Source organism: Panicum virgatum, chromosome 3K, assembly GCF_016808335.1.
Source record: "Panicum virgatum strain AP13 chromosome 3K, P.virgatum_v5, whole genome shotgun sequence".
NCBI lineage: Eukaryota > Viridiplantae > Streptophyta > Magnoliopsida > Poales > Poaceae > Panicum > Panicum virgatum.
The window spans coordinates 3,426,699-3,450,968 of NC_053138.1; the positions used below are offsets into that span (position 1 = coordinate 3,426,699).

At 44.3% G+C, this 24,270-nt stretch overlaps 1 protein-coding gene and 1 long non-coding RNA gene across 2 annotated transcripts; both read right to left on the reverse strand.

Moving 5' to 3' along the window:
• Positions 1-385: 385 nt before the first annotated feature.
• On the reverse strand, positions 386-845 carry LOC120696838. The gene is made up of 2 exons (XR_005684305.1): positions 753-845; positions 386-670 (listed from the first exon to the last, which is right to left on the reverse strand). It is a non-coding gene; the product is annotated as an uncharacterized LOC120696838 (long non-coding RNA).
• Positions 846-21,925: 21,080 nt separating this feature from the next.
• On the reverse strand, positions 21,926-23,852 carry LOC120696839 (transcription factor PCF3-like). Its single transcript, XM_039979855.1, has one exon. The coding sequence runs from the start codon at positions 23,637-23,639 to the stop codon at positions 22,446-22,448; it is 1,194 nt and encodes a 397-aa protein (XP_039835789.1). The 5' UTR covers positions 23,640-23,852; the 3' UTR covers positions 21,926-22,445.
• Positions 23,853-24,270: the final 418 nt, after the last annotated feature.

Below are 24,270 nucleotides of genomic sequence, written 5' to 3' on the forward strand. Positions count from 1 at the left end.
CACTGTTGTGGCTGAAATTTTTTTTGGCGCAAGCGCGGCTGGAATTTGGGTTTATGACTTTATGGTACTTGAACTTAGGGACAAAAGTATTTCTACCCTGGCAATGAAATGGTGATTTTTCTCTCATTTTTTAAACTTTCTGATTTTACCTCTGCGATTTCAAAATGAAGGTTGATTCTACCCCTGGTCTGTTAAGTCCCTCTAGCAGTGTTAATTTTTGGACAAATGGACAACTTTGCCTATACGTTTTTACGCCTGTTTCTTATGATAATTGTGTTTTTACCACTGTATTAGATCAACAAGTTGATATTTTGAATACAGGAATTGTAGAAAATTTCAACAACATTTCAACTGACAATCCATAGAAACAGAATTAAATATCACATAGCAAACTAATTTGACAAATATTGCATTCAGACTAACAAACTAAATCCATATAACATGCCATTTTAGTATCATGTTTGATGACAACATAGAGGTCCAGAGAACATGTCAAACACCAACACATATGTCCAAATGACATGTCAAACAAAAGTAGGTACTAGTAGTGGATTTCCTAAGCAACTTGTAGTGAGCTACATGTCAAGCATTGAAACCCAACAAAGTGGCAAGCCACTCGGAAGTTGCTCCTCTTCCGCTCCTTCCTCTTCCCCTTGCTGATGCAGGTGTGCTTTATATGAAAAAATAGCAGAATTATGTTAGTACAATTACTAAAATATATAGTAAACAAAGGCATTGGTGGCTTGTCTTACTTTGTCTCATTGTTGGCCTCTCCTGGACCTCTTCCCTCTCCTCTTCCCCTTCCCCTTCCTCTTCCTCTTCCCCTACCCCTTCCAATGTCACTTGCACTTCATAAGAAGAGAGTAATAGCAAGTTAATTTATCTGGTAACACTGAAATTTGCTTGGAAAATATTAACAAACAGCAGCCATCAATCACATACATTGTCTCATTATTGTCCTCTCCTTGATCCCTTCCTCGTCCCCTTCTCCTTCCTGTATCACTTGCACTTCACAAGAAGAGAATAAGCAAGTTAATATATGTGGTGACACTAAAATTTTCTTAGGCTAATTAAATAAAATTGGGCTATTTATGTCAACAATCTTGGTTGGCAAAGTTTTACCTTGCCACCATAATTTTGGACCACTGTCAGGCAAACTGAAAACGAGCACACTCTAACAAGTTTCAATTATGTGATTTACCCTACAAATCATATCAGGGAATAAAGAAGTTAGGGCGAAGTTAACACATCTACTAATTGTAGGCCGGTTCTTCCATCTCATGAACACACATCTTAGAAATTGACGAAAGTATGCCTCTGTTCTTCCATGATAATTCTCCCAAACTGGTTCTTGGAGGCAGAGGATCTTGCCGGAGGGGCGCCGGAGGGGGGCGACGCGGGGTTCCTGGAGGGGGGCGAGTGCCGCGACTGTCCTGGGCAGTGGCCGCGCACGGGAGAGCTGTGGCTCGCCTGTGCTGCGGGCCGCACGCCGGAGGGGGGCGAGTGGTGCGATGCACGACTGCAGCGGGCCGAGCGCCGGAGGAGCGCCAGAGCGACAAGGAGGGGGAGTGGAAACCGCGATGGTGTCTGGGGAAGGACGCGACCACCGTGTGCACGGTGGCACCGCTGCCAGCCCTCCATACTCTACGTGGGTTTGGTTTCTTCCGAGCAGGTGAAAGAAGATAAGGCAAGGGGTACTACTGTCTTTTCCCATATGTGCCTTTTCTTTTCCACTTCTCCTCCCATTTAATCCTTGCAGATCAAACGACGTTACAAAGCAGGGGTAAACGACTCATTCGTTTCAAAGTTACAGCGATAAAATCACAAAGTTTAAAAAGAAGAGGTAAAATCACCATTGATGTTTGAAATAGGGGCAAAAACGCCTTTTTCCCCCTTGAACTTAATGGTATTGGGGTATCCTTGGATCCATCAGGTTGAGGCAAAGGGTTATCGCTAGCTTATGATTCTTCAGAGTTACAAGTTAGAATCAGGGGGGCGATTGCTAAGGTCACTGTTTTTATTTTTTTTTCTCCCGTGAGTGATTTGATTCCAACATCATAATATTCTGCATATAAGAAAGTTTTTATGAATACTGTGTGCTGTGCCGGCATGCAGCGCAAATTCCAGCCATGCAGCACATGGTTCACTGCCAGAAAATGGCTCATTCGTCCGTGGGCGTTAGTACCGAGCACGGTTTCGTCCGGTACTAATGCTCACATTTAGTACCGAGCGTAAGAAATAGTAGCCATGGGAGCTGTTTAGTACCGGCTGGAGCCACCAGCCGGTACTAAACTGCTCAACCGACGATGCGCGCAACGGCTAAGTGGCCATTTAGCACCGGCTCGAGCCACCAGCCGGTACTAAAGCTTGTGGCTCCAGCCGGTACTAATGCTCTTCTATATATTCTAGTCCCTTCTTCCTCCCCGAGCCCGAGCCAGCATTTGACCGAGAGCTCGGGTTCTTCTTCTCCTTGGCGACCTAGAGTGGAGGTTCTGCCCATTTTCTCAAGTTTTGTGGGGATTTCACTCATCCAAGTGCACCAAAGGTTTACAACTTTATCCTCTCTTGTTTTATGGTCTTCATTCTTTTTTTGATGCTCCATAGTTAGAGAAATTTTTTATTATTAGAAATAGTAAGAATGAGCACAATTTCTTTAATATATGCATGGATTTGAGATGTATAGAAACATTACTTGAATTTGGAGAAGGTCTATTGGATAGTTTCAATGTGGATAATTTATAGTGATTTTTTCAATTTTTTTCTAGTGCCATGGTTAATTAGTTTGCTATCTTTTTTGAAGTGGTATGGTTAGTTTGTAGTTGTTAAGCTTTTAGTTAAATGATATCAATGCCTGTGATGATATTATATGATGACCTTGAGCTTTGTGGTATTAGAAGTGTGTTTTTTGTGTCGTTTAGGTATACTTCTCATGGTTGTCATGAAACCATGTGACACATCCATGCCCAAGAAAATCTCGGTTGTGATGATTTAAGTTGATGGTTGGGCTAGATGTGTCACATGGTTCCTTGCCATTTATGAACCTAATTATTTACTACATGGATGCTCCTTATACTCGAAGCTCAAGGTCAAATGGAAGGCAACATATCCGAGGCAAATAACTGTTTCAATTTCTTTTGTTGAGATGATATCAATATCTGTGATGACATTATATGATGACCTTGAGCTATGTGGTACTAGTAGTGCTATACTCATGGTTGTCTTGAAACCATGGGACACATCCATGCCCAAGCAAATCTTGATTGTGATGATTTGACGGTTGGGCTGGGTGTGTCCCATGGTTCCTTGCCATTCATGATCTCATTTTTGTTTAATATACCTGCGATGCTCCTTATACTATAAGCTCAAGGTCAAATGGAAAGTAACATATATATCTGAGGCAAATAACTGTTTGATGGTCTTCATTCTTTGTATATATAATTGAATTGTTATTAATATTATTTCTTAGAAATTCCTTTGCAACATGATGCCTTGGAGCGTCGAGCTATGGCTCGTGCGGCGGTACGCAATGAACTAAAGCGCACTGGTCATTCGCTTGAGTTCCACCCTACAGAGCGTCTTGGTCTTGTTAGCGGTCGTATTCGTCGTTGGATTAAGAAAGCTTTTCATATATTCTCCAGTGGCAAAGAAAGTCGTAAATTCTATCGTGAGTTCAATGTCGAGTTGCATGGTACTGATGATGATCATGAGTTGATGGCTTGATATAATCCAAGACGTGAAGCGTTAGGGCTAGCGGAATATGACCATTCCGTGTCAAGACTTCGCGAGGCAGTTCCCGAGTCATTGGTCAAAAGATTTCATGATGAGTAGTTTGTATTAGGTAGCTAGCATGTAGTGTAATCTATATATTAATTTGGACTTCTATTTATCATATTGTGTAATTTAAGCATGTTATGTGATGGATATTCAAACCTTTTGTATTTCAATGTTAAATTCGCGGAAATGGCTTTTGTATTTCATTATGTTATATGCCAAATGATATGAACACAAGTAAAATAATGTTGTTACTTAATATTAAATTGTAGATCGATGGACCGACAATGGATGTACGGCGACCGGTGCACCATGGCGTGGATTAATGGTCTAAAGTCTTTTCTCGATGTGGCGGAGGCCCACAAGTCATCGAAAGGTTTCATATGTTGTCTATGCCGCCTTTGCCAAAATAAAAAGGAATACTCCAAGAGAAGCACTCTACACGCCCACATTTATGAAAAGGGTTTCATGGATAACTATACTCTTTGGACCAAGCATGGTGAACCTGGAGTTGTGATGCAAGATGGTGAAGAAGATGATGATCATAATATTGCAGACTGGGCTCATCTATATGAAGTGGGAGCCTTTGAAGATGAACCCATGGACGATGCTGAAGAAATGAACGAGGCTGGAGAAAATGCAGCAGAAGACCAACCACCTGATGAATTAGGTCAGGTTCTAGTGGATTCACAAAGAGACTGTGAAATTTGAAGGAGTCAAAGAAGTTTGAGAAGATATTGGAGGATCACAAAAAATTATTGTATTCAGATTGCAAGCATGGGCTTAAAAAGTTGGGTACCACACTTGAAATGCTGCAGTGGAAGGCAGCTAATGGTGTCACCGATAAAGGATTTGAGGAGCTACTTGGAATCGTAAAGAACATGCTTCCAGAGGGGATTGAACAGCCCTCTACAACATACGAAGCAAAGAAGGCTGTTTTCCCTCTTGGATTGGAGGTACAGAAAATTCACGCATGTCCTAACGATTGTATTCTCTATCGAGGCGAAGAATATGAGAAACTGTATATTTGTCCTGTCTGTGATGCAAAACGGTACAAGATCAGGCAAAATGATCCTGGTGAGGTCGACGGGGAGCCCGTCAAGAAAAAAGTTCCCACTGAGGTGATGTGGTATTTTCTAGTAATACCACGTTTGAAGTGCTTTTTTAGAAATAAATCCAATGCTAAATTGATGCAGTGGTACAAAGATGAGCGTAAGCAAGATCAGATGTTGAGACACCCTGCGGATGGGTTCCAGTGGAGAAACGTGGATAGAGAATTCTCAAATTTTGATAACGACCCAAGGAACATAAGGTTCGGTTTAAGTACGGACAGAATGAATCCATTCTGCGAGTGGGGCAGTAGTCACAGTACATGGCCTGTAACCCTCTATATGTTCAACCTTTCTTCTTGGCTATGCATGAAGCAAAAGTACATGATGATGCCGGTGCTTATCCAAGGCCCAAAATAACCGGGCAATGATATTGACGTGTACCTAAGACCGTTGGTTGATGAACTTTTGCTGATGTGGAAGGAGGAAGGTGTACGTGTTTGGAACGAGTACAAACAGGAAAATTTTGACCTGCGAGCATTGCTTTTCGTTACCATCAACGATTGGCCTGCACTTAGCAATCTATCTGGACAGTCGAATAAGGGATACCAGGTATGCACTCATTGTCTAGAAGAAACCGAGAGCTTGTATCTAAAAAATTGTAGGAAGGTCGTGTACATGGATCATCGTCGATTCCTTCCCCTCAACCACCCCTTGAGAAGAAAAGGAAAACATTTCAAAGGGGAACTGGAAACTCGTGCTAAGCCTATGTTCCGAAACAGGAAGCGTGTTTTCTCGATGGTGAAGGATGTCCATGTCGTGTTTGGAAAGGGTCGTGGAAGCCAACAAGTTCCGAATGATGAAAACGGCCGTGCCCCAATGTGGAAGAAAAAGTCCATACTATGGGAGCTCCCATATTGGGAAGTCCTGGAGGTCCGCAACGCAATCGATGTGATGCACTTGACGAAGAATCTTTGCATGAACCTGCTAGGATTTCTCGGTACGTATGGGCAGTCAAAAGATACACTGGAAGCCAGACGTGATTTGAAAGAAACAAAACAATGAGGAGACCTACGTCCTGAGAAGAGAGAAAATGGACAGCACTAGTTACATCCTACTAGCTACACTCTCGGCAAAGAGGAGAAGGAAAGCATGTTTTTTGCTTGAACAGTATGAAGGTGTAGCGAAAATGGCCTCTCATGCCATATTTCAATATAATGTTTTGGCGATTGATGACACACACAACACTTGGACTAATATATGTGTTAAGATGATCATTATCAGGCTTATAAGTCCAAGGGATGAAAAGATACAAAACCCCGAAGAAATCAGGGCGAAAGGACCAAGACATAGGTAATTTGCACTCACCGGTTAAACCGACGTGAGGCAAATTACATACACCGGTGCAATGAGCTCAGAGAAGACTCAGTCAGCAGAGTGCACCGGATGAACCGACGATGGGAAAAATGATGGCATCGGTGCAATGGACCCAGAAGCTGAGGCTAGGGTTTGGCGTCGATTGAACCGACGATGCCTGAAGACAAGCGTCGGTGCAGTTGTCCAGAGACTCCGTTTTTGGGGTTTCTGAGCTTACATACACCGGTTAAACCGACGGTGCTTTTCAAGAGAGTCGGTGCAATTGATCAAGTAGCCGTTGGAGCAGTAACGGCTAGTTACTGGGAAAATGCATTCACCGGTTGAACCAGTGATGACAAAAACTGAGCGTCGGATCAACCGGCGTTAAGGAATTTCGTCAGCCTTTTCCCAACGGCTAGTTTGAGGGTTTGGGCTATATATATGCCACCCCATGCCTCATTTGTGTGTGCTGGAGACTAAGGAAGCATAAAAGAGTTGAAGATCATCTCCAACCACCTTAGAGCTTCATTGTATATCATATAGGATTAAGCACACTTGTGAGAGTGCTTAGTGCTTGATTAGTCTTAGTTCTTGAGAGAACTAGCTTGAGTGAAAGCCTTGCTGCGGCAAGCATCTTGTGTACTCGTCGTGTGACCCTTCGACTTGGTGTGGAGAGGCAACGACACTTTGTGCGGGGAAGGAGACCCCTCTTGGTGAGAAGCTCCGATAGTGAAGACGGTGCCGTTGGTGACGCTTCGAGAGAGACGGTGGCTGTGGCCTTGTCTTGGTGACTTGGGGTCACTTAGCCTTTGCTTACCGGAAGCCTTGGTGGCGAACGCAAGACGGTGATCAAGCGATAAGACTCGGCATCACACTTGTTCTTGTTAGACAAGTGGCCTTGGACGTAGGGAGGGACTTGGTGTCCTAACCGAACCACGTTAAATCATGTGTCTTGGTGTCTTCATGGGAGTTTGCATATTCTCTCCCTTACCTCTTTACTTACCATATTATATTTTCGCATTTACTCTATCTTACGTGTCTTTACTTTCCTAGTTAAGTTTGATTAGGATTGGCTATAGGTTGCAAGTCTTTTGGGGTAAGTAGAGAGTAGCATAGATAAACTTTAGTCATAACTAGCATGTGTAGGACGTATTAGGATTATCTTATGCAAGTAGATTGAGTCCTAGGTTAGAAAGCGAATTAGCAACCCTATTCATCCCCTCCCCCTCTAGGGTCGGACACCCCGGTGATCCTTACAGAAGGTACCGTTCGGTTACTCCTCGAATATGCAGGGAAGAATTAATATGAAAGAGAAAAAGTTCACAAACTTAAAGTCTCATGATTGCCATGTTCTGATGACCCATTGCTTCCAGTCGCGCTGAGGGGTATTCTACTAGAAAATATAAGATTAGTAGTGGTGAAGCTATGTGCCTTTCTTAATGAAATTTCGCATAAGGCAATCGATCCAAATAAACTCACAAGGCTACAGAATGATGTGGTCCAATATCTTGTCAGTTTTGAGATGGTCTTTCCACCTTCGTTATTTAATATTATGACCCATCTCCTGCTTCATATTATGAAAGAGATAAACATTATAGGCCATGTATTCCTACACAATATATTCACTTTCGAGAGATAAACATTATAGTGTCAAGAAATCTGCTTGGGTGCCGCCACCGCCACCTCCAAGGCCACCGAAGAAGACCCAAGAACGAAAGAAGAAAGAGAAGCCCCCGCCAGAGAAGTCAGGTTACGACATGACTGATGAGGAATTGACTGCTTGCGTGCAAGAAGACGTGCGCAAGCAGTTGAAGCCAAAGAAGCCTCCGCCAAAGGAACCAGTGGATCCAGCAGCGAAGAAATTCTTTCTATCCATGATGTGCCAACCAAAGCCTCCACTGATGTCGGACTACGACCGCTCGATCACAAAGTCATGGGAGAAGAAGAGTAACCGGCGAGAGAACCAGAGAGTTCCCCAGCTTGGAGAACAACCCAAAAAAAGGTACCCCCTCTAGTAGTGCTTTCAAAAGAGGATGAAGCTACTGTTGACTTTGTCAAGGAAACGAACCTCACAAAAGCTCAGCTCATAGGTCATGAAAAAATCCTGGTTCACCAAGGGGCAGGAAGAAAGCCATTTGTAATTGGGGAACCTCTGATGTGGCCAGAGTTGAGTGACACCCTACCAACAAAAATACGTGAGTTCCATAAGTGGTACTTGAAAGCATGTGCAAAGGGGTATATAATGCTAGCCGCTCGAATTAAACATACCCATTTCTATCGGGGGATGGATGACTGTAACGTCCCGCCTCCCCGAGGCCGGGCCCGCTTACATCTGGCTGCTTTCTAGGACATAGACTGTCCTCACAGACCAGCACCAGTCTTTTCTGCACACTTTGTCCACACTCGTGCGCACCCGGGAAAAACTTCCCGGTCGGTCACCCATCCCCAAATTTCTCCGGGCCAAGCATGCTTAACCTCGGAGTTCTTTGGAGACCGGCTTCCGGAAAAGAAGTTGCAACTTGTTGGTATGAGTATCCTATTAATCCTATTAAGCTCTAGGCCGGGGTGTCACAATGACATTTGGATCGATTTTGACCATTTTTTGTTTCTATTCTATCAAGACGCCCTAGACAAGTCCCTCGCCAGTGTATGGTCTATGTAAGTGTTTTCTGTCAATTGTATACTCTAGCTCCACTAAGTCATTTCGAATTTTCATTCCCTCCTTTTATTTGTAATTGTGCAGGATGAAAATGCAAGAATGCCGGAAGAGCGGGATTTACAACGTTGGCTTCATGGATCCGAATGTTATACATGAGGAGAGTGTATGCCAATATCCTAATCGGACCGAGAATAATATACTCATGTCCTTGAAAGGGCAGCACGATCGCACATTCATTCTATTTCCGTACAACTTCGAGTGAGTCCTTTGACTTTTTGAGTCACTTCAACTAGCCAATAAGTGTATATATCTAATATTTCTTGTATCCATATGTATGTATCAACAGTTTCCACTGGATCTTACTTGTGATCGAAATCGATCGTTCCCGAGTTAATGTGTGGGACTCCTTGAAGAAGCCACTAGAATTATATCAAAATCTCGTACACATCATGCAAAGGGCATGGTCTCGGTTCCTCAAAATGCAATTAGGAGTCACATCAACACCGACTGAACTCGAATTCAACCATAACAAGCCGGTACGAATATCGCACATCTACTTTCATTTATTCAAACATCATAAATATTTCATAACATGTATATATATAGTGTTTGAGACAGAACCAAGGAACCAACCTTTGCGGATACTACGTATGTGAGCACATGCACTTTTTTTTCCAGAGATACCAAGAGGGTGACACAAGAAAACTTCGAAGTACGTATAACATTTGTAACAATTTCTTGTATCTAATTCCATGCAGGTACTAAATTAAAATATTAGTGTTTATTTGTTGTTGACAGATTTGGAATATGAAAGAGAACCTCATCGAACCAGAAAGAATCAGGGGAATTCAAGAAGCACTCTGTGGATTCCTGTTGGATGAGATGATAAATCCAAAAGGTGAATTTCATTTCGATCCAAGGATAAGTGTGGCTCGAGCTGAACTCAAGAAACGCCGCAAGAGCAATGCCGGTGCCGATGACGATGAAGATGATTAGAATTATTGAAGAATTTGTCGGAAAAAACTTATGAGCATTCATACTTGTAAATATTATTGTATTTCATCCATGTATGTATATAATTTCTAATATTTTTTTATTCATATATGTATATAATTTCTTTTATTTGCTTTACTCCGTATACAAATACGAATTCTAGATACGAGTACGAATACACAAACCGCTACGAGTACGACTACTAATACTAATTAATTGAAATTGAAAGGAAAAGAGAACAAATATAAAGGATCAAAAAGAAAAAAAAACTTCTCTGCTCCGCCTAGCTGCTGGCTTGGCCAGCAGTGTTACCAACCGGTACTAAATAGGCCGTTTAGTACCAGGCGATCTGACCGATACTAAGTGCACGCGCACTTAGTACTGGAGGAGCAGTACCGGGCTGAAAACCGGTACTAACCGGAGGTTCCGCTCAGTAATCATGAGAGTTTTTCTAGCAGTGGTTGGGCCGATCCTTCCGATCTCTACTTGGCCTGTTGGCCAATAGACATGCTGCAAATCGTTTCGGCAAAGGTGATGGAGATCACTGGAGGCTCCAGTGGCCGCTGGATGTGTACGGCCATGTTGCTGTGCGAGACTCGCTGGATCGAAAGCGCAACTACCTCTTCCGACGCAACAGGGAGAACTGCCAGATCCTTGCTTACCAAAGGCAAGTGAGTCACCTGCGGCGACAATGATCACTTCACTTTCTTTTATGCTACATTCTTTATTCAACTTCACATATGAGCGACTGGAACTTCCACATATGATTGAGCCAATCTTCTACAATTAAAACTGATCGAAATTGAGGGGAATATGTGTGATGTGTCATCCTAATTATCATCAAAGTGCTGTGTGCTTGATTTTATTTCTCTATAGTTTGAAAATAATCACTCTGCTACATGTAAGATGGTCTGCAGATCAAGTTATTGCCATTTCAGTTTTTCTTTGCATTGCAAACTATGTGATAGCCCAGTGGTTGGGCAGGTGTTGGTCTTCTGCCAGCCGACCAGGGCCAAATCCTGGTATTTGCACACAAAAAAACCTCACCGGTCACAATATCCAAAGCAAAGTTGGGTCTGACCCTGATCGCTGGTCTCCATATGCGGGATCGCCTATTCTCACAGGTTAAGGGCACTGTGTACGGATGAGCTGGGTGTTCAGGAATTTTCTCGGCCTATGTGAGAAAGTTCTTTCGTGAAAATATCGGGAGGGGGGTTGTTTGTAGTCTTTCCTCCGCATGTCGAGTTTTTTATTTTTGATTTGTATTAGCAATATAATGCTGTCCTTCACGCTGCAAAAACATATCCATGTGTTTGTGTGCTCCATGCTGTTCTTCACACTGTCTGTCCATCGCTCTGCTGCTCCAGTCTTCTGGGTTTTTGAAGACATGTGCGCATATTGGTAACAAGCATGTACAGTTATCAACTGTATTTTTTGTATGTGTTTCTAAATGCAGGATTCGTCTTTGAGGCTCACTGGCCCTAGTCGTGCCGTCATTCTTTTCGATGCCGTCTTCTTGGAGGTCGACCTGAAGGTCAGCAGGAGCAGTATGGAACACCATTTGAGTGTGAGGACTGAGAACAAGGTACTGTGCTACCAGCCTACCACTGCTTGTGCTACAACGGCATTCCTCACATGAGCAGCAACAATGGCTTCGCCCGGAGAAGCCAGCACAGCACGATGGAGTTTGCGTTCGCGCATCTCAGCCAGGCGGTGGAGGCCACGCACCGTCGAGGTCCGCGTCGTCGAGGGGTCGGCGGACTTCACGGCGCGCACCACCGGCATCGGCGAGGACGTCGTCCACTCGTCCTGCTCGACTCCCTGGACGCGAAGGTGGCGCGGGGTTCACTACCGGAAAATGTGCGTTTTCCATGTGCCACAAAGTTTGCCGTGGGCAAAACATCGGGCACACGACAAAGACTCGGTTTGCCGTGTGCCAGGAGAAAAGGCTCACGGCAAACGCACATTTTGCCGTGTGCCTCGAGACACAGCCCACGGCAAACAACTGGCACACGGCAAAAATTGAGTTCGCCGTATGTGTTTTTTTTTGCGCACACGGCAAAGATTTTTCAAAAAAATTAAATTTGGCCTCCACACATTTTCTGGTATAAGTATACAATACATGTTGCTCCATGTTAAACATTGGTAAATTTCTCAATATTTTTGCTATATTTAGACATTTAATGTCAGTAATCAAATTTCTGATGATTGAACTGGAAGTCTTTTGATTAGATAAGTATAAAGAATATAAAATTGATAGACATATTCGCGAGTTCAATTTGAGGTTGTATGCGTAAAACATAAGTAAATTTTGAATATCTTTGTAACAAATCATGGTCCAGAACGTGTTGCCAAATTAGTTTAAAATTCTAATAAAAGCAAACAAATTCCGAAAATCATGAAATTTGTCGTGGTGTCATTATTTCATGTGTGGATACTGTGAAAAACAATTTAAAATGTTTCGCACAAGTTTCGCCGTACAGTAGTTATATATCGAAACATCTCTAGCGAAGATCCGTAGAGCTGAGAAGTAGTCGTATAGGTTTATACTAAATGTTACGAATGAATTTGCAGATGACCCTGAAACATTTTCTATTTGCAAAACACAAGTAAGGTTGTTTCATGCTAAAATTCGGTTATTTTTCGGTTCAGTTTGATAATTATTATTTTTTTTGCAAATAATCTATTTGTTAATGTTAATAAAATTAAAGCTAAAAACACATGAAATAATAAGTTTCCTTTTTTTCATGAGTTTGTTTGGCTATGTAAAACTCTTATCTAAAATTTTCATGCATGGAATAACCAAATATTTGCAGTTTAGGAATTGGAATTGAAAAATAGGAAAAAAATACTTTGCCGTGGGTCAAGGATTAGGACACACGGCAAAAAGGAGTTTACCGTGAGTCCATCTATACAACACACGACAAACAAAATTTCCTCCCCCCAACACCCCATCCGGCCCGGCCCAACACACCGATCACACCGTCTCCCTAACCCTACCCCCTCACACGCCGACCCCATCTCTCCCCAGTCCCCACTGCTGCTACCCTCTCTCCCTCCTCTCTGCCCACGCCGCCACCCATCCCTCGTCTCCGACACCACCGCCGCCCCGACTGCCGCCCAAATCTGGCGCGCGAAGTGGCTTCGCCGGCCTCCGGCGCGCGGCTGGCCCCCTCTCGTCGCCCAGCCAGCCCCCTCCCGGCGCGGTCATCTCCCGACCGGCCCTCTCCGACGCCACCGCCGCCCCAACTGCCGCCCAGATCCGGCGCGCAGAGTGGCTTCTCCGGCCTCCGGCGCGCGGGCGGCCCCCTCCCGTCGCCCAGCCGGACCCCTCCCAGCGCGGCTTCAGAGTGGCTTCGCCGGCCTCCGGCGTGCGGCTGGCCCCCTCCTGGCGCCCACCCGGCCCCTACTCTTCCTCCTCCGGCACGCGACCACGCGTCGGCCCACCCCACCTTCCTCACTGGGAAGCCACACCGGGGGACGCGCCGGATCCGGTGCTCGAAGTCAACGGTGGAGGCGTTGATGGCTCCAACGGCGGGGGAGCGAACGGCGGCGGCAAGGGAGCGAGCGTCGGTGGCGGCCGGCAGGGAGCAGCGGCAGGGGTGGGAGCGGCGGCGTGGTGCGGCCGGCTGGGCAGCAGCGGCGGGGGTCCGGGCGACGGCGGGGGTGCGGCCGGCAAGGCAGCAACGGCGGGGTGCGGGCGGCGGCGGGGTGCTGCCGGGCCCGCATGGATTTCTTTTTTTATTTGATATTCATTTTTTTGCCGGGTGTCGAAAAATGCACACGGCAACCTCTTTGCCATGTGCCCGGCAGAAGACACACAGCAAAAGACCTCTTTGCCGACACATGTATACCGTGAGCGCTTTGCCGTATGTTTTCCGGCCTTTGCCGTGTGCTTTTGGCACACTGCAAACTAGACGACTCCCATAGTGGTTCGCCGGCGACGGGCTGGTCGTGCTCCACCTCCGCGTCGTCTCGATCTGTCGAGGAGGACAGGGAGGGCTTCCTGACCGTCCATGTGGAGGCCAGGGAGGCTGGCGCGGACTGCAGCGGCGGCGGTGTCGTCACGAAGGTGAACTTCACTCCTCTAGTTGCGCTGAGAAGCCAGCCAGTTGTTCGTCGTGCTTGGATTGTGCAAGCTATCGATCGGTCGCATGGTCGTGGTCGATGCTTGGATGAACGAACCTTCTTGCGTAGGCTCAAGATGACATTTTTTCTTTTTTTTTGAGATAGTAGCACCTTCAATTAAGAATTATAGTTGGTACAAACTCCATCGGAAGAAGCAAGAAGCCAGACATGCCGTCATACAACTTCATAGATCGAACTTCTAGCTAGTTTATGAGCATCACCATTAGAATTCCGACCTTCGTGAACGAACTGAGTGTCCACAAACCGAGCCGCCCCTGCCTTGATCTCCCTGATATGGCCATAAAGTCTCATACCTTCCCATGTATGCTCTTCACCACATTGACACAGTCCGTGACAATTCTGATCTTCTGCAGGTCCAAATCGCTTGCGAGAGCAAGTCCCTCCCGACAAGCCATAGCTTCCGCAACCTCCGGCGAGGTAATTCCCTCGACAACCAGGGTTGATGCGCCAAGAAACATCCCCGTTTCATCTCTTGCCACCGCGGCCACGGCGGCAGTATCTGAATTCTTGGATAGGGCAGCATCAACATTCACCTTCAACACTCCCTGAGGAGGTGGGATCCAGCGCGGCACCTGAAGCCTGATCCTCTCCTCTTGTATATGTTTTATCTCCGTAGGAGTAGCTGTTTCTAGATCCGATAAGAACCGCTCAATAAAATTATGAGTAGATAACGGGCTTTGGAACATCTCCTCATGAATGGCTTTCCTTCGAGCGTACCAAATCGCCCATATCGTGATTCTCAAACGCACAAGGTCTTCATGTCTTAAATTTGCCACTGCCTCGTGTAGCCATCCCCTAGCATCCTCATGATGTGCCTGACTTAGAAATTCCAGCACGGGTTCACCTTGCAAAACCTAGACACGCTTGGCCATATTGCACTCCAGCAAGGAGTGGCCCCACGAATCCGGCCTTTCACATATGGAGCAGTTGCTGTGTTGCGCCATATTTCTATGATAACGGACATCTCCGGTCGGGATCGATTGTTTTGCAAGTCTCCACAAAAAGACTCGAACTTTGGAAGGAACTTTGACACTACATAAATATGTCCGGTCCTTATGTTTTGCTCTCACATCTGACTGACCTGGGTTGTGATCAATCCAATCAGTCATGTGCTCTCGGTTAGACACCAGCATTCGGTACGCAGAACGAACTGAGAAAACTCCCGATTTCTCATAGTGCCAGGTCCAAAAATCCTCCTGTCTTCGAGTGGATAGAGGTATACTCCTAATTACCTCCCAGTCTATCGGTATGAAGTAGAAGTTCAGCTTATCCAGATCCCAAGACAAACTCACCGGATCGATCAGCTCACTGACCACTACCGGCGGTGTACTGCTCAAGCAGCAGATCGGCCTCATGAGATCATCTCTTGGTAACCAATTTGTTCTCCACACATCTGTGTCCTCACTTGTTCCAATTCTTTTGATCAGACCCTGTTGTAGAACTCTCTTGCCGTCAATGATAGCTCAAGATGACTTACTTGTTCAATGGCAAACTTGGGCCTGATTGAGCCCCTTTTTTTTTGAGATTACGCAAATTGAGCCCTTTTTTTTTGAGATTACGCAAATTGAGCCCATTTGTGAGTGGATATGATCCGGATCGGGCCAGGAGGAGCACTGAATGAGCACCTGGATTGGGCTCTGAAACAAAATCGTGTGGAAAATAAATTTTATTCAAACAGACTTCGGTTTCCATTGGAAAAATAAATTGGTCATGGTGACCCGGTAGGCTCTGGAGCCTGCACGTGCCTATAAATAATTGCAGTTACACACCGCCTGGCGTTGGACTCCAGCCATGCGTATGCAAGCGTATCATCACCATTGGCCATGTTTGGTTTCAACAAATTTTTTTCAAAAAAAAAAATGTATGCATGGAGTACTAAACGAAGTTTATTTGTAAAATTTTTTCACGTACAGGTGTAATTTTTCGAGACGAATCTAATGAGTCAAGTTCCATCACGATTGGCTGCATTGATGCTACAGTAACCGCACCTAATCATCTCCGAATCGTGCGGTCAAAGGCCTCATTAGTTACAGTAACTGCTACAGTATCATAGTTGTGTAGTCAGTTTTATAATTAGACTTTATTTAATATCCTTAATTAGTGGTCAAAACACTAAAAAGTTTCCATCAAAACTTTTTATCAAACCAAACACGGCCGGTCAATCGTCCAGAGAAGAGAATCTTGCCGTCTCAAGGAAAGAAAAAAAGAAAAAGCTTTGGGGCGGCGGCAAGTGGCGATGGGCCACGCGTGAAGTCCACCATCCCCTACCCCGGGAATCAAACACATCCACCACTCCCCGATGATGTCACGGCCGCGTACGCGCCTGCACCCACACACGGACACAGGCATCCGCAAAAAAAGGACAATTTGTTTTTCTCGTTCAAAGGAAAGATTTTTGAAGTAGATAGAGAAAACATTATAGTAGTACTAGGTTCCTAGATGGACGTTTATTTCCTCTTTTTGAGAAATATAAAAAACAAGGAGCATTTGTACAATTTTTATGAGACAATTATATTGCAGTCCAAGCAGGGGCCGGGCAGAGTGATTAAGCAGACCATTTTCTTTGCTGGCCACTCATCAACGTCCTAGAGTGGTAGCAGCAGTACGGGTACAGCGACCCTATTTGTTTCTGCAAGATCGTCCATGGACGCTGCCGTCACTTTCTCGCTGTCTTTTGCTGACGGCACCGATGCCTACTGCATTGCATATTTGCATGCTCGAATGGTAGAGTGGATAATGCCCAGCTTTGTACTGCTAGTATTGTATGTACACGCCCCCTTCACATCCATCTAAAAAAGACGCGAAAATCATCTGCTATCATGCTCCCATGACGTATACCACCATGACGGCGACATCTGTCATTTAAATCCCATTCTTCTACAATTCTCTACATCTGTGTGTGTATATATAAGTATTATTCTACACTTTAGGTGTAGCAGTTTATTCTAAATTTTTGATAGTTCAGTATCCGACGAGCTATTAAACATTAGTCAGTAATTTTTTAAATTTAGTTCAGTATTTTGCCCGATTATCTATTATATTATTAAAGGAGTGTTAAAAGAAGCCACCACGTTCGCCGAGAGGGTCTAAAAATTTCCACATTAATCTAAAAAAGAGAAGAATTTGCACCATTGGATTTTATGAAGATCTAACGGTTCAAACTAACTCAAGAGTTCATATCAAATACGATTAATAAATAGCTAATTTCGGATTTAAAAAATTAAGAAAAATTAAGACATGGCAAAGAGTCCATGCTGAATACTATTAGTAAATAGTTTAATTCAGAATTAAAAAAAATAAGGAAATTAGGGCTTAATCAAAGAGTCCAGGATGAATACAATTACTAAATAGGAAAATTCTGAATTATCAAATTAAAAAAATAGCATTACCACTAGATAAAAATTAATATTAGCTGATTAGCTAAATTTAAAATTAAAAGTATAAATTCTATTATAATATTAAGGGAGTGTTAAAACAAGCCACCATGTTCGTCGAGAGGGTCTAGAAATTCCTACGTTATTTTATGACTGTCCAACTGTTGTCAGTTGACTAATTTTTTAGTATGTCATATTGTTAGTACCTGTTAAAAGTTTTGCAAACGGATTATGCATTCTGTACGATTGAAGAAGAGGGGGGCATGGGTAATACGTGAGCTTGATGGAAAAACATATGTTTTAGAATTAATCTGGACTGTTAATACCTCTTTGCAAAGAGATAATGTTGACTTGAATTCCTAGCAACTACTGGTAGCTAGCAGCACGGTGGTCGCAGGCAACAGGCTGGCAGAGGGAGCCTCCGACGCGATGTGCCCCCGGTGTCGTGGCACTGCCCCGACGTGAAGGGATGTCGAAGATGGATGTACGGACGATTTCGTGATGATGATGGAGTAAAGAAACGCGATGAGATGTCAAATACGATTAATAAATAGCTAATTTCGAATTTAAAAAATTAAAAAAGGACATGACAAAGAGTACATACCAAATACGATCAGTAAATATAGCTTAATTTGGAATTAAAAAAATAAGAAAATTAGGAGTTAACCAAAGAGTCCATGTTGAATACAATTACTAAATAGGCAAATTCGGAATTATAAAATTAAAAAAATTAGCATTGGCACACGACAAAAAAATTATTATTAGCCAAATAGCTAAATTAAAAATTAAAAGTATAAAAAAATTGGCATCAAATATGATTAATAAATAGATAAATGCAAGAACTAGAATAAAAAAATTATTGTTGATGTGTGTAGTGATTATGAATCATATTAAGAAGAAAAATAGTTAAATAAATAATATCAAATGCAATAATAAAAATCCAAGTTTGAGTTTCATGGCAAATAAAGTTAATAAATACTCCAAATTAACGAAGATCTAAATAGTATTTGTGTATAGGATTTACACCATTCGATTTAATGAAGATCTAACGATCTAAATTGGACAAAAGAGTCCATGTCCAATTTAATGAGATGCAATATTTTAAACTACCAAAAAGTGTCTGTATCCAATTAAAGTTAAATACAGGGTCCGCATGACATAAAAACTCATGTTACCATCTATGTCTCGCATTAACCTTCCTTAAAGATGCAAAAAAATGGCAGCAGCATAAGCGTGACAACACGACCATAGTTGTATTGTATTGGTACTATTGAAAGAGATAATTGCTTTGAAAAATCTTTGGAACGCCCTGCACTACGACACGACCATAGTCTTTGTCCGAGATTCCGAATCACAACTTTTTGAGTCTCAAGAACGTCCTGCAGTACATGCAGCTGCATGAAGCACACTGGATTCTACTCAAAATCATTGCCGGACTCAATCAATCCATTTCTTCTGGAGCAACCAAACGTCAAGATAGGGACGAAAAAATAATGATGATGAGCATAGTTTCACATATTGCAATCTATTGCAAGACCATTGGCACCTTATGATTGTAAGTGTGGGCCAAAGAATACGCAGACGAATTAATGTGAGAGAAATATCCGCTAAAGAACCAATGCTTTCTCCAAACAAGAATTAGCATCATAAATATTGTATATTCTTGAACAACTTTAGTTATACAAACTAATCTGATGGTGGTAAACGAAGAATTATGATTCTATGGGCATATAAATAGTTCCATACAAGTAATAATCACTGGGATAAAGGGTAAAGCACCGAAACCTACAAATAAATGTGACTATTATTAGCTCAATATAAATAGATGCATGGGAAAAATCAGGGAGTTAGTCATGTGAGGAATCAAATAGCATAGATAATCATTAACATTATTATCCCCATCTAATCTTCTATAAGTACACACTAGGCATGGAACACAAATGTGATCGATACCTCTAAAGAAGTATAGAGAAAGAGAAGAGAAAAAGATAAAGAAGCACCAAGATTGAACGGGTAAGGAAAGTAGAAAAAGGAGAATAGAAAAAGAAGGCAGGAAAAATGAGAAAATGAGGGCAAAAGAATAGGACAAAAGTGAATTTATTGGTTTAGTCTATAAATAATATCATTAGAATGAGAAAAATATTAAATTATAGCCATGTCATGTTGGACATTTGACATCTTTCATATATTCATGAAAAAATAGAAGAAGCGCGAACGGATTTCAAAACAGCTCTATATCCATAAAAAAAGCTGCTCCATCAAAGAAGCCACAACTGAAATTATTTTAGCCACAGATATAGGCTTGAAGCCCTGCTAATCTATCTCAAAGTTGATTGTCTACAGTACAAAATCAAATGATTCAAACAAATGTACGTTGTCGATGCTCCTCTTCGCTCAGAAAAAAAACCTTGAGGCACAATACTAAACAGGAAACTTCTCCATTAGATGCATCGGATGCGATACACACTAATCGATTTCAAATATACCGAGGAACAAAATAGAAGACAGAGAAATCAATAAAAATTGCTAGAGAAAATGAAAAATAAAGAAAAGAGTTAGAAACAACAACAAAGATATATATGGAACTATCTATCACCGAGATGACAAAACTCTAAAGTAGATCAATATATATGCAGTCATATGGGCTAAAAACAAATAAATTGTGCAGTAACCAAAGTGGGAAAAATAATAATAGGTTCGATTAAATAAAAAATTTAAAACATATATGTATTAACATAGCACGCATATATATAAGTTTTGCATAACATTTATTTACCAAAGCCAGCAGGAGGCCTCAACTTATTTTTTAACATAACTTTTTTTTGTCTAATCCATGATCATTTTTATTTCGCTCCGATGATGAGTCAAGTCTAGATCTGCTAGATGCTATTTAAATGCTCTAACAACTATACTAGATATATTTTCGCTAAATATTAATCAAAATATTGCAAGATACAAATCGAACTCCAACATCTAAGTTACAGATTGTTGGCAAACATAACTATCAAATACATATAAATATATTTCATAATTATAAAAAACTTTATATGAATACAATTATGTACAATTTGCTCCGTATTCAAGGTGATCCAAAATTGAATTCAATCCTCAAATTTAGATTTTGCAGGTTTAAGTACTAAAATATGCAACTATAATATAGAATAAAGCAACATAAAAAATGATGATTGATATGAACTCATGTGCATAGAAAGCTGCAAGTAGTATAATATTCAACAAGAGCAAACGAGAGGTAAATAAATTACAAAATACATCTCTTCTGTCAATGTAAATATTTTTAAAGAATTAAATAAAAAACTAGCTACCCGCGCTATTAGCGCGGGCCACCTTGCTAGTTTTTACTACTTCTCTGTCGACATTGTGGACGCTAACCCTGAGCCAGCTTAACCCAAACCCAACAAAAGAAATATCTGGGCCATCACGCGAGCGGGAGCCGCCTGATGCGCGCCGAGATCCGTGCGGCCGCAACGGGGAGCGTCGAGGTCACTGTGAGCGCTGACACGACGGGCAATTATTAAAGGGATAATCCCAACTTGGTGAGCGGGGACAACGACGCCTGCGCTTTGTTAATCGATCCCGTCGCTCTCCATTTTCTTTTCTTTTTCCTCAGTCCCTTCATCGAGCGCCCATTATCCTCCCCCTAGGCTACCTCACTGTTATTACTCCCTCCGTTCGGAAATGATCTACATATTTTGACTAGAGAAAGTCATTCGAAGTAAAGTTTGACTTTTATTAATCACTTAGAATATAATGTCAATTACGAATAACTCAATGTCATCTCAAAACCTCTTTGAATACATATGTATTGACATAAATTTTATAAACTAATTATACATATAATTTAACTAATTATTAGTCAAAGTTTATAAAGTTTGACTTTTCCTAGTCAAAATACGTAGATCATTTCCGGACGGAGGGAGTATATGCTATGCGATGCTGCTCTCTTTTGGCACCGCGCGAGCTCTTTCCGGTCTACCAGAAATGGCTAGTAGCTTCCTAGCCCTAGAAAACCTCGTGTGAAGAGCACAATAGAAATAGCCAGTAACAACCACAGTATGATGATCAGTACTGTCTTCTATCAGCTTGTGTTGACTGTTGTGCTTGGCACAAATAGCAAGCATGGAATTCGTAGCAAAATGAAATCCAATTTGAGGTCAGCTTGGATTGGATGAGGATGTTTAATTGAAAATTAATCTATTCTGAATTTCTGAGCTACATAACACACAACATGTGAAAAAAAATAGTAAGGTTTTTGCCATATGCAGAGCCTGAGGACAAAGATGCAGCTTTGCATATCCAGTGACATCGCAATATGTATGTAGTTTTGGCCTATGAAGTAGTAGCTGCTCAAGTTTTTTTAGTTACTACAAGCAATACAAGCAAGCATTGTATCCAGTGACTTCAAGAAACAACAGAAGTGCCTCCCAATGATATGAGCGCAGCAATATCATTGCTATAAAAACCCAGCAATCGAACAGCACAAGACATCACACGACCACAGAAAATAGCGCCATGACGAAACAACGAAACTAGTCACAATTCATGGTGACGATGCATGAGCAAACCAACGACTACAATTAACATTCTTGCAATTCGCGAGGAGGAACTAGAATTAACAACCAGCAAAAAAGGGGAAAAATCAAGATGATCAGCTGTATATACAGATCGATCCCTCTCAAACTCCTGTCCTCGGCCCTCCTAATTCGGGACCCACTAATCATCATCATCACACCCGTCTCACCAACGCAATCATTCATAGAACAATCCAAAAAAAAATCAACAGAAACAGATTCCAAAAAAACTAATGGAACTAGCAAGAAGTTTTGCTCTTGCATTGGCTTGGCTTGCTTCACTTGCTTCTTGCACAAAAGCTTGCGCTCCATCTCCATGATTGACGCCACCGTTTCCTCCAGCCAATCATCCTAACCCCAATCCGCTGACAGCTCAGGGCGATCCTCCGTCGAGCAAGACAGCAAAATTCTAAGCTCTAACACCTATTGGATGCGGATGCTAGCTACCAGAAAGATGCGGTCATGGCGGCGGATTCGGAGCTCATCATCATGTCGTCGCGGGAGCTTACTGTGAGCTGTTGTTGCCATGGTTCTCCTCCCCGCTGTCGTCGCCGTCTTCGTCCTCGTTGCCGCCGCCGTGCTGCTGGTCCCCTTCAGGCTGCTGGTCCTCGCTTCCGCCGCGGTTGTATGCATTGAGCCCCGCGAGCATGCCTATGTTGGTGTCCGACATGCCGCCGCCGCCGCCTCCAGCGTTGCTGGGGTAGCTGGCCCGGGATATGAACTGCAGAGGCGCCTGCACGGTGGCGGTCCCGCCGCCGCTGAAGGACCACATGGGCTGCTCCGCCGGCCGCGCGGCGGCGGCCGAGCTAGCGGACACGGGCAGCATCCAGAACCCGCCAGATGGCGCGGCGGCGTTGGGCCCCACGGCCCACATTGCGGCGGACGGCGGCGTCGCCGGCTGCTGCTCGCGCGCCTTGGGCGCGCTCGGATCTTGGCGGTCGTCGTCCTCCTTGAACAGGTCCTCCCGGTAGCGCTTCCGCATGTAGGCGTCGCCAGCGCTGGGGTCCTGCTGCTGCGGCGGGAGGAGGTGGTGGTGGTAGCCCATCATGGCGGACATGTCGTGCGGCGCGGCGGCCGCCTGGTGGTGGTGCGGGTGGAGCGCGAGCGCCGGGAAAGGCGCGGCGCGGGTGGGGTTGGCGGCGGCGGCGGCTCCCGAACGGATGGAGATGTTGAGCGAGGAGTAGTTGGCCGGGATGGTGCCGGTGCCGGTGGCCGCGAGGATGGCGGGCTCCGCCTGCTGCAGCAGCCACTCGATGGTCTCGCCGTCGGACTTGTGGCCGAGCTCGCGGGTGAGCTGGAACACCCGCGCCGCGCACAGCGCCGGCATCCGAATCCGCCTACCGCGGCCGTCCACCTTGGTGTGACGGTCCTTGGACGGCCGCTTCGCCACTACGGGCCCGGCCGCGGGGGCCGCCGCCGGCACGAGCGCCTTCTTGTCGGCGCCCGCGGCGGACGACGGCTGCGCCTGCTCGGGGACGGGCGTGATAGCTAGTGCGCTCGCGAAAGGGGACGGCTGCTGCTGCGGTGGCGGCGGCGGCGGCACTCCGGAGTTGGACCCCGCCGGGCCGGCGTAGTAGAAAGGGTGGTGGTCGCCCGCGCGGCCACCGCTCGCGCCGCCAGCAGCGGCGGTCGCCCCGGCGCTGTTGCTGCTCGACGGCGCCCCGCCCCCTCCTCCCCCGCCGCCGCCGCCGTGGTCCATGCTCCTACGCCTCCCGGCAAAGGAGCAAAGGCACCAGAGAACCTTCCTTTGCAGGCAGGGGCGCGCCCGCCCGAATGGAAAGGCGGCGCCTTTGGGTTCCGGTGGCCGCGTGACGCGGTGTGGCGGCGGCCGGAGGCAGGGCGGAGGAGGAGGGGGGCAGGGAGCACGTGCAGGGCACGCACGGCACGGTGGGGGAGGGGGAGTGGGGAGGCGGCGCGGTGGGGCGGGGGTGGGGTTGGGAGGGAAGAGGGAGGAGCCAAGGGGGGGAGCGGGGGCAGGGAGAGAGACAGACAGGGAAGGGTGGCCGAGGTGGGGTTGTGGCCTTTGCTTATTCTTGTTTATTATGCGGCCTTCTCGGCATCTGTATAAAGGAACAGTATCTGGTGTAAATTATAATTTTGTGAAAATTTGTGAAAATTATGGCAAAAAATCGTTTAAATTCACTAAAAAAATCACACATGTAGATGATACGATGATATACAATTTTATAAAATATCTTGTCCAAACTCGACTTCGTTTGTGAGATATAAAAATAACAAATTTCAAGCCAGAAAATTATCCAGATGATTTGTTAGAATTTGTTTTTTTATATCTCACAAACGAAGTCGAGTTTAAATAAGATATTTTACAA

What these genes read in the sequence shown, in the direction of transcription:
- LOC120696839 (XM_039979855.1), bottom strand. Translation starts at nt 23,639, where the DNA reads ATGGACCACGGCGGCGGCGGCGGGGGAGGAGGGGGCGGGGCGCCGTCG.